The 11,526-nt window shown below is 44.5% G+C and overlaps 1 protein-coding gene across 1 annotated transcript in view; it reads left to right on the top strand.

Annotated features, from left to right (window-relative positions):
* GATB (glutamyl-tRNA amidotransferase subunit B) overlaps positions 1–3,025 on the top strand; it is a 167,522-nt gene extending 164,497 nt beyond the window's left edge. Inside the window, exon 13 of the mRNA XM_088448261.1 lies at positions 1,986–3,025. Coding sequence (XP_088304387.1) covers positions 1,986–2,117 — 132 coding nt within the window. The 3' untranslated portion in view covers positions 2,118–3,025. The remainder of the gene's footprint in view (positions 1–1,985) is intronic.
* Positions 3,026–11,526: the final 8,501 nt, after the last annotated feature.

Below are 11,526 nucleotides of genomic sequence, written 5' to 3' on the forward strand. Positions count from 1 at the left end.
TGTCCTCAATGCTGCTGCTCGACTCATCTTCCTCTCCAAACGCTCTACATCTGCCTCCCCTCTCCTACAAGCCCTCCACTGGCTCCCCTTCTCTTTTAGAACCAAATTCAAGGTTCTCACACTTGCTTACAAAGTCCTCACCCATTCCTCTCCCATTTACATCTCTGACCTCATCTCCCTCCACTCTCCTGGCTGCCCCCTTCGCTCAACCAATGCACACCGCCTCTCAAGCCAACTGATTACTTCCTCCCGCTTCCAAGATTTTGCCTGTGCTGCACCCGACCTTTGGAACTCTCTCCCTCTCCCTATCAGACTCTCCTCCTCTTTACAATCCTTCAAACGGACTCCCAAGACCCACTACTTCATCAAAGCCTTCCAGCTCTCATCCTAACTTGCTGCAACATGCTCCTTCCTCCGTTTACCCCATCTGTGTCATACCTGTTTGTCTGCCCCTCCCCTTTAGAATGTAAGCTTTTACGAGCAGGGCCCCCTACCCTCGTGTGCTTCTCCTTACTTTACTTTCACCTACTTCATACCCCCCACCAGGGCACCTAACACCTGGTTGCTTACGCTCTGTTGCATATCTAGGTGTTATGGTCACTTATGTATCAATGTATATTATCCATGTCCTTGTCCTAATTTGTACTGTAAGTCAGTTGTCAAATTATTTGTTTATGTACTTTGTAAGGCGCTGAGGAGCACTTGTGGCGCCATATAAATAAAGGATAATAATAATAATCTGAGCCCTTCATTACACAGATTCAGACTCAGGGCCTGATTCAGCACGGAACGCTATTCTGCTTATACGCACGCAACTGCGTTACTAATATCAGCGGTGATATGTAAATGAGTGCATTCACATTGCATATGCAGCCTGACATAAGGACGCCCACTTCCCCTTACTCACATCCGTATACTTGATCAACATAGTGAAACAATCGGTAACATCGGACAGTTAGAGAAGCTCAGTCCTCACCCAGGAATTGCTTACTTAAGCGCACGCCTCAGGAGGCGTCAGGTATCGCAGTGGATAATTTATGCACGCCCCTGCAACGGCATTGAAATGCACTGGCACACCTGAGTTCACCCAACCACGTCCCCCCCCCCCCGTCACCACCCACAAACGGCACTTCCTGTCAATCACTCTGCTCTGGGTCTGCGTAGCCTCTGCAATCGCACTTACCATCACAATTGCTAGTTTGCGCACTGCGATGCATATGCGTGCGCAGGACAAAACAATCGACCGATTGCGTACATATAAGAAACTGCGTTCCTTGCTGAATCAGGCCCTCAGTCGCATATAGATGTACAAATGCCACACATCAAATTGAGCAGTGTAATCTAGAGACGTCATTTAGTATCTCCTGGTTGTTTTATTTATGCAGATAAAATGCACATTTTGAGAGAGAGGACCTGGCGCGGCTGAAGCCACGGTGTGTAAGGACACATCTGTATACTGTATATACCGGTGTGTTATACTGTATATACCGGTGCGTATATACTGTATATACCGGTGTGTTACAGGGTCTGACTTCACTTTCCTTGTTTGGATGAATTAAGTAGAAATCACAGATCTGTTTTTCAGAGAGACTAAGGAGGGAGAACATAAGGTGCAGGCTGTATATTATACCTCATCTGATCTCAGATGTGCTTCCAACACGGTTAGACTATCCTATGTTATGTGATGTGACATCAACTCTAGTCTCTCTTATGAGCTACCCAAGCTTAACTAAATCCTCCATCTTTCAATACCTGGGACCGTGGGTGAATCTCTGCTGAGTAAAAGTATCAATGACGCATATAGCAAGGAGAAGCTGGAGCCCACAGGTGAAGGCTAGGGGGCTGCTTGTTGTTCATATGTTCTTTAATCACTATTAGATTTAGTAATAGGCAGAGACAATAAATTAGACTAGCCTTTCAGGTTTAGCCCAACTTTCATTTACAGCATTATTGCTTTGTGATTCTGTTTTTATTTTTATTTTAAGGTTGCGGCAGTACAACAAGGAAACCTCAAAGTTATTCACAAACTCATTGGTTTAGTCCAGAAGGCTACAAGTGGTCGGGCGGATCCAGTTCTTGTAAAGGCCATACTGGAAGAAAAGGTGTTAGCAAAATAGTCATTTTTCCTCAGAGAAGTACATATTGTATATTTAATGCATTGGTTTCAGCAAAATACTTTTCATTGTCAAAAATGCTTGTAAAACACACTGCTGTGATACATTGGGATGTACAATTCCCCAGTGATGACTTCATAATGATGACACTATGTATGTTTGTTTTATAGATTAATAAACAAAAACAACAATATAATGGATGGAGCATAAAGTAAAATATAACAGAGTTTAATTAGAAATATGTAAGTTGTTAATGTAATGCTTGTTCTTTTACACAGTGCTTTTATGCTTATTTTTGGAATGCACATTAGCAACCGTAAAACAAAACATAGCGACTTACAGATAATTGATAGTCACCTTATCCTGGTTTTTTTTGTAGTCACTAGTCCTGTTCTACGATAAAACCAAGTCTTATTTAATCATCTGATGTACCACACAAAAATCAATGATACCTACTGTGTCCTTGTACTGAGACAGATTCTTCAAGGCCGTCATTTCAGATTTAGATAAATTATGGCGATATGATTGTAAATCCGGTTTAGCACATTCACTGATGCAATTCATCAATCAGACGGGTAACGCATTTAATGGATAAGTTATTTGATGTAGGATCAAAACTAGAGTGTGGTCTGAAAGGTAATAGTTCTCTTCTGTCTGGATTACATTAATTAATTGATTGCACACAGGGCTGGCTCCAGGGGTCAGAGCACCCTGTGCCGGCTCTGTTAATAGGGCCCTATAGACGCACGCGTGACCAAAAATGGGGGTGTGGCCTAATTACCATAGGTCATGACTCCTAAGTGACAATATTTGGAGATGTGCCAACAGGCTGGGGGTAAAAGCCCAGCACTCCGTCACTAGCTAGGCTTCCCCCAGCCCTCTCCCAGCACTGAATGGATGCCGCACGCATGCGCGCAGCATCCATTCAGCTACTCCGGGGTCCGGCACCGCCACACAGCTGCGGTGGTGGGGGTCCCCAACCCCCCAATTTGACCACCCGCGGGCCACATCTGACAGCAGACTTACAAATTCATATTCAAGAATGACATTTTGGTCAACATACAGATGTGTTCTCACACACCTAGCCTCAAGCGCTTGGCGTCATTCAGCAGCCAGGTCTCAGTGTCTTTTTGTCCGAAAATACATTTTAGTCGCAATGAGATGTGCCAAGATACTGCCCGATTAATTTGATACGCTACACTGGTATATCTGTGTGCGACTGAGTGGGCAGATGAAGCACAACAGAATTTGGCGTGGGAAAAAAGCTGAGGCCGCTGCATTGTAGAAGTTTGTATGCAGATTCAGGCTCACTCGCACACAGATATACAAGTGGTGCATATTAAATAAATCAGTGCAGCTCCTGGTGCGTCTTAGTCATCGTATGCATTTTTGGCAAAAAAAAGACGCTATGTGCAAACAGTCGCACGGGACATGGCACGCCGAGGGGGGTTGTTTGGTGTGACTGCAGCAATAGTGTATGAGGACATATCTCAAGACCCCACACAGCTCACATTTTCCAGGTCACCCGGCAGGTCCACAGATGTATTTGTTACTCACTGACACATGTTAAAAGATCCACCGGTGCATCTAATTATTTCACTTGTGAGGAGACCTGCAAAACATGCACTGTTTGGGGTCTTGAGGACCGAGTTTGAGAACCCGTGGGTTAGATGGATCTAACCCCGGCAGGGGAGGGACACAGGCAGTACAGAGGAGGAGACTGGTGAGTGGCAGGGGAAGGACAGTCCTCTAAACCAATTACTGGCTGTCTGGCTGAAGATCCTCCTTGCTGCTTCCTTTCATGTTGTGACATTACCTTCCTGTAGCTGCATGTAGGGTGCTATCCTTCCTGGCAGCATCTAGCAGCTCTATAGTAGGATGTGGAAGAAGATCGTTTTGTGCTGGGGAGTGCAGAAGGGATGCCGCTGATACAGCTCTCTGGATTACATTATGTGGTAGGATAAGGGTTATCAGTGTGGGTTTCATTATGTACTTCAGAAAACAGGAGCAGGGGGATACTTTGTTCTTTAGATTTGCCCCTACCAAATATAGTTTTTATGTTTATTCTATGGATTATAATATTACTAGTACTCTATTTACCCACCTTCCCATCTCTCTCCCCTATACCCTCCATGCCCGCTATACCTCCCTTATACCTTTATTCTTCTCTTTATTCCGTCTCCCACTATTTTTGCCCCTATTCCAACCCTCTCCCTAATTTTTCCCCTATTCCTGCCATCTCCCCCTATTCTTTTCCTATACCTCCCATCTCCCTATTCTCCCCTATACCTCCCATCTCCCCCTATACCTCCCATCTCCCTATTCTCCCCCTGTACCTCTCATCTCCCTATTCTCCCCCTATACCTCCCATCTCCCTATTCTCCCCCTATACCTCTCATCTCCCTCTATTCTTCCCACTATTCCTCCCCCTATTCTCCCTATTCCTGCATCTTCCAATATACCTCCCATCGCCTCCTATTCTCTCCCCTGTTCCTCCCATCTCCCCCTTTTATTTCCTCTATTCCTGCTGGCTCTCCCTCTTCTTCGCATATACCTCCCATCTGCCTATTCTCCCCCTATACTTCTCATCTCCCTATTCTCCCCCTATACCTCCCATCTCCCTCTTCTTTTCCTATACCTCCCATCTCCCTCTATACCTTCCATCTCCCTATTCTCCCCCTGTACCTCTCATCTCCCTATTCTCCCCCTGTACCTCTCATCTCTCTATTCTCCCCCTATACCTCCCATCTCCCTATTCTCCCCCTATACCTCCCATCTCCCTATTCTCCCCCTATACCTCCCAACTCCCTATTCTCTCCCTATACCTCCCAACTCCCTATTCTCCCCCTATACCTCCCATCTCCCTATTCTCCCCCTATACTTCTCATCTCCCTCTATTCTTCCCACTATTCCTCCCCCTATTCTCCCTATTCCTGCCATCTTCCAATATACCTCTCATCTCCCTATTCTCCCCCTATACCGCCCAACTCCCTATTCTCCCCCTATACCTCCCATCTCCCTATTCTCCCCCTATACCTCCCATCTCCCTATTCTCCCCCTATACCTCCCATCTCCCTCTATTCTTCCCACTATTCCTCCCCCTATTCTCCCTATTCCTGCCATCTTCCAATATACCTCTCATCTCCCTATTCTCCCCCTATTCTCCCCCTATACCTCCCATCTCCCTATTCTCCCCCTATACCGCCCATCTCCCTATTCTCCCCCTATACCTCCCAACTCCCTATTCTCCCCCTATACCTCCCATCTCCCTCTATTCTTCCCACTATTCCTCCCCCTATTCCGCCATCTTCCAATATACCTCTCATCTCCCTATTCTCCCCCTATACCTCCCATCTCCCTATTCTCCCCCTATACCTCTCATCTCCCTATTCTCCCCCTATACCGCCCATCTCCCTATTCTCTCCCTATACCTCCCATCTCCCCCTATACCTCTCATCTCCCTCCCCTATACCTCTCATCTCCCTCTATTCCTCCCCTATACCTCTCATCTCCCTCTATTCCTCCCCTATACCTCTCATCTCCCTCTATTCCTCCCCCTATTCTCTCTATTCCTGCCATCTTCCAATATACTTCCCATCTCCTCCTATTCTCTCCCCTGTTCCTCCCATCTCCCCCTTTTCTTTCCTCTATCCCTGCTGCCTCTCCCTCTTCTTCGCATATACCTCTCATCTCCCCCTATTTTTCACCCTCCCCCCGATCTTGACTCTATTCCTCCCCTTCCCATATTCTTCCCCCTGTTCCTCCTGTCTCCCCATTTCTTCCCCATATACCTCTCATCTCCCCTTATTTTTCCCCTTATTTCTCCCTATTCCTTACATCTACCCCTATGCCCACATGCAGCAAGCTCTAGAAAGCGTAACTTTCCAGAGCTTGTGCCTGTTAGGCAACACCATCAATAGATGGCATTGCCTATAGAAGCCTATGGGCTTCTTATTGCAAAATTCCCCGGAGAGGTATACAATTACCATGATGTATGTAACTTCATCTCTGGGTCAGCACTATTGAAAGAGCTGTCCCAGCAAGTAAGTATTTCTGCAAACCAGCGATGAAAAATGACGCTATGCAGGCAAATAGAGGGGAGATGTATAACAATAATTGTAATAATTGATACATATCTCCCTATATCTATTATAGAGCATATTTTTTATAAAATGCAGCCAGCCCCCAAATACTAGGAATTCTTATCTCTGCATATCACGGCAATAGAGAATTTTTTATTTTTTTTTAATTTGGGAAATGTACCAATCTTAAGGTGTGTATCCACTACGCGACCCAGGGAAGACAGTACGATTGCGACATCGTAATCATACCGTCGTTCACCATCCCCTGCAGTGCCTAGTCGTTCAGTGTAGGCACCCTCCCTCATACCTGAACATGGCCAATCTGTCATTATCGGCAGATTGACCAGCATGTTCAGGCGATGATGTCGTAAACGACCAGCAGGAGTGCGCATCGCTGGTAGTTTCCGACATTGTGCACGAATAATGGACGACTGAATGATAACGATGTCGTTATCGTTCAGTCGTCCATTAATATCGCGTATAGGATACGCACCTTAAGTCACCAGGACACAGGCCCTGAATAGGCAGCCCCTTTGAATTTTACTGGAAAATGCTTTCTGAAGATGTTGTTAGAGTGCTACGCTTGTGGATCTTGTTACACACCGTACCCATAGTTTTCTAGGCTTATTGTCTAAACAATAGATCATTTACAATCATAAAGGAAAAAATGCAAAGTTATTTGCATATATGCAAATTACTTTGCTGTTTACCATGATGCATTTATTTACCCTAATGTTTGCACTATCTACCTGCTTAACTGAGATACAATAGTGATTAGCATATAGTAAGTATATTATAAATGGAAAATATTAAAAATAGTATAGTCTCCGTAATCTTAATGAATATTATATAACGTGGCCATAATCCAATTCTGCCTCTATTTAATTGGGGTCTTGGAAACACCTCTGGTCATTCATCCTCTCAGAATTAGCAAGCAGTGATAGAGCTGGCTGGGCTGGTGACAGGGGATATGCTGCTGTGCAGCAGGGGGGTGGACACATTTGCTATGGAGCTCTCATACCGTAGGTCTTGCTACGCCCCTGACTGGACAGAATACAACAGATAAACACAAAGTAGTACTAACATATGTACAGATGTGTCCACGTACAAATCACGCTACACATAATGCGGGAGCTCCATGTGACTTGTAGTGCCAGGCTCCGGCATCTTACTTGCAATGGCCATTCTGAGGAACCATAGGGTTAATCAGAAGTTTGATGATCGTCCAATGTGCGTCAGATGTAAACGTGTGTGGAGATGCCATATGTGGGCCTCTCAGTACATGTCTCGGCGGCTGCAATATTTGCATATATTCTCACACCTGTTGCGTACAAATTCCCAGCAGCAGTGCACATTGCGTCTGTCTCTGAATCAGGTCCTCTGTACAAGCTAAATGCTGTTATGCCTCACTATTCCCCACTGTGCCACTATGATACCTTTGCTTTTAAAGTGAAGTGAATAGTTAAAATACATAAATCTCTCTTCAGGTCAGATCAAAAGTTCCAATTTCATCTCAGCTTATTTTAATAATGCATACAGTATGTGTACATAGATCTAGTCCTTTAATTATGCAAACCATTACTATAATGTGTGAAATCGCTACAGGTAAATAACAATCTTATGCTGCATACACACAAAGATTATCTGTCCAACCAGCCAACTAGGTGATTGGTTGGAATGAATATCAGGTAATGTATGGGAGTAACTGATGATCAGCAATTTGCTCCTAAATGCCAGAAAACAGATGAAAATGGTCGTCAGACAAGTTTGTTAAATGTTTGATCTAAACAATTTGTTCAAACAACAGTTTTTGTCCATTTTGTCATTTGCTTTTATACCTTACCAGATTTTCATTCCGACCAATCAACTAGTTGGATGGTTGGACAGAAAATCTTTACGTGTGTACCCAGCCTTAATACACATTTCATGTACCGTACTAGTGATTTGCAGTATTGATGTGAGAAACCAAACACCTGGCCACAGATTCTACATAGATAATCAGAAGTACTGTGCAAATAATCTTCCTGGTGTGTGAGCTGACTGTGCTGCTGTGGGGATTATGAACACAGATAAATCAGTTTACGTTTCGTGTAGACACAGCAACATAAAAGCAGGTGTTTTGTTTTCTTTTAGGGTGGCCAGCGATAAGTCACACTGGATTGGCACATTTAGGTGTAAACATGTGTTTCTAATTAAATAAGCACCTCTCACATTTGTTTGTGCATGTAAATAAACCATTGGGGCTGGTAAACCCACGTACAATAGGGACGGGTGTTTACTGATAATATTTTGCCATCTGGCTCTTTTGTTTCCTGATGTTGTTCAAGAATGACTAAATCTGCTATTGGGACATTATTGAAGTATAATTTGTATTTCCAAATATAGGTTTTCTATACACTTTAGGGTATATGTAATGCCTTTATCTTTTGTATATAATATAATACAAACAGGTTGAGACTGGCCAACAGGGGTACAGGGGGAATCCCCAGTGGGCCCCACCCCCCTCCTCCTCTAATGTTCATTCCATTGTTACTTTATTAGAGGGTCAGTTACGTGGTAGAGGTGGAACATGGATGAACATGGGTGCTTGCTTAGTTTCTATAGAAACTACAACAAGATTTGCCCACCTGCCAATCAAAATTGAGTTAACAGATCTAATGTTTCCTTGTGTGAAAATAACATTTACAGTAGAGCATATTGCATACTAAGAATGTAGAGTTATAAATAAAATGAAAAAGTAACCAACACTTAGGTCATCCCAGTGGTAACAACTATGAACCTTTTTACAATGGCATATACTTACTTGGCCTTTACTAGACCTAATGCAGTTCTCATTGATTATTAAACTCTGGCCGGCGAGTACCAGGGTACCCTATCACATGTACAGTGCTTTAATGTGGCATATATAGACAGTGGGCCTGATTCACTACAGATCGCTATTCTGCTTACACGCACGAAACTGCGTTGCTAATATCATTAGTGCTATTCAAATGTTTGCATTCGCATTACGAATGGAGCCTGACATAAGGATGCCCACTTCCCCTTACTCACATCCGTATACTTGACCAACATAGTGAAACAATCGGTAACATCAGACAGTTAGAGAAGCCCAGACCTTACTCAGGAATTGCTTACTTATGTGCACGCTATGACGCCTCAGACGGCATCTTGTATCGCAGTGGATAATTTATGCGCACCCCTGCAACGACGTTGAAATGCACTGGCACGCCTGTGTTCGCTCAACCACCCCCGGTTACCACCCACAAATGGCACTTCCTGTCAATCTGCGTAGTCACTGCGAATGCAATTCCTACTGCATCGCCTAGCTCGCGCACTGCGATGCATGCACAGTGCAAATTAAACGACCGATTGCGTGTGTATAAGCACCTGCGTTCCTTGCTGAATCAGGCCCAGTATCACCATTATGTGTTTTATTATCTATATAATAAGCGAGAAAGCGTGTCTGTCTGTCAGTTTTTGTCCTTCATGCACTGTCAGAGTTTTGGATCCAGCTCCATCAAATTTGGCAGGGTGGTATAGTTTGACCATGATTAGGTTTTTGCTTAGGTTTGAACTTAGTCAGGGCCACACAATCCCTAAAAATGGGGACACACTTAAATTACACAGGTTCCAGGGCTGGCTCCAGTAAAATTGACAGTCTGCCAAAAACATGTGAGAAAGCTACAAAAGTATCCTTGTAACCTCAGTCTGAGCAAACTTTGACTCATGCAAGTTCATATTAAATCCAGAGTTAGTCCTTTTTAAAGTGACCATATATATTAGTCAGCCCTCTGTGTTAGCATGCAAGGGCATAACTAGAACTTTGGGGCCACATAGCAAGATCTTAAAAGGGCCCCTCCAGAGGTAAAAAAACACATTTGCCCCCACACAGAACCCATTCATGCTATGCCACATAGAGCCCATAAAGGTTATGCCACACAGTAGTACCCCTTATACATTATGCCACAAAGTAATGCCCCGTACAGATTATGCCACATAGCAGTAGTGCCCCATATACCACATTATTCCACACAATAGTAGTATCCCTTACACATTATGCAACACAGTAATGCCCCTTATAACATGCCACACTGTAATGCCACTTACATATTAAGCTCCCCCAGCAACTTTCCTCCCTGTGTCCCTCCAGCAGATTCTCGCCTCCCCTTGTGTGCCATCAGCAGGTATGGTTTTTGGTGCCAGGACGCCAGCTAATTACAGCTGGCGCAGTGGCAGACATGGACAGACAGCGCCGGCGCAATTTGAATCTGGCGGCGGTCGCGAGCCAATCGGTGCAAGCAGACAGACAGCCAATTAGGAGCCCTCACTGCTGATTGGCTGCCGGTCCGGGAGCTATGATTGCCTCACAACCGGCGACACTGTCTATTCATGTCTGCCTGCCGGTGCGCCATCTGTAATCAGCTGGCTGGCCGGCACCAAATCAACGCCACTGACACCCGGGACCCCCTCGGCGGCCCTGACAGGCCACAGAGGGTACTCGGCCATTATAGCACCTTGCACTTACAGTAGTTACGCCACTGTATGCAAGTTAGCAAACAGTGGGGTCCTTTTCAGGATCAATGGAATGGGGTTATAGGCAAGGACAAATAAAGGCTGCAGGTGTACTCATGGTCCAGTCTTTAACCCAGGCAACGCCAGGAATCCCAGATAGTAATACACACAGTCAGGTGCATAAATATTGGGACATTGACAGAATTTTCATATTTTGGCTTTGAAATGAAACAAACAAGATGTGCTTTAACTGCAGACTTTCAGATTTAATTTGAGGGTAATTACATCCAAATCAGGTGAACGGTGTAGGAATTACAACGGTTTCTATATGTGCCTCCCACTTTTTAAGGGGCAAAAGTAATGGGACAAACTAAACAATCCTAAATCTAACTTTCACTTTTTAATACTTTGTTGCAAATCCTTTGCAGGCAATTACAGTTTGAAGTCTGGAACGCATAGACATCACCAGACGCTGGGTTTCATCCCTGGTGATGCTCTGCCAGGCCTCTACTAAAAATGTCTTCAGTTCCTGTCTGTTCTTGCATCGTGATCGTGAGTGGACACTCACAATTTGGGCATATTTTACACAATTTGTTGTCCTGATGCGTTGGAATCGGGCAAATTGTGTAAAATATCGCTAAGTGTGTAGGCACCTTTAGAGAGAGTGCAGCTCGTCCCTTCCTAATTTACGTTTATATTATCTGGCAGCACAATTATCTAATTTCATTGTTTGGACTGTTTGTCCGCCAGAGAGCTTCATGTGGGTCTTTCTGGGTGAACAAACTGGATTCTCGTTATCCCCACTACAGTTTTTCCTT

This window comes from Taudactylus pleione, unplaced genomic scaffold (assembly GCF_031769625.1).
Source record: "Taudactylus pleione unplaced genomic scaffold, aTauple2 ptg000021l, whole genome shotgun sequence".
In the NCBI taxonomy this organism is placed as follows: domain Eukaryota; kingdom Metazoa; phylum Chordata; class Amphibia; order Anura; family Myobatrachidae; genus Taudactylus; species Taudactylus pleione.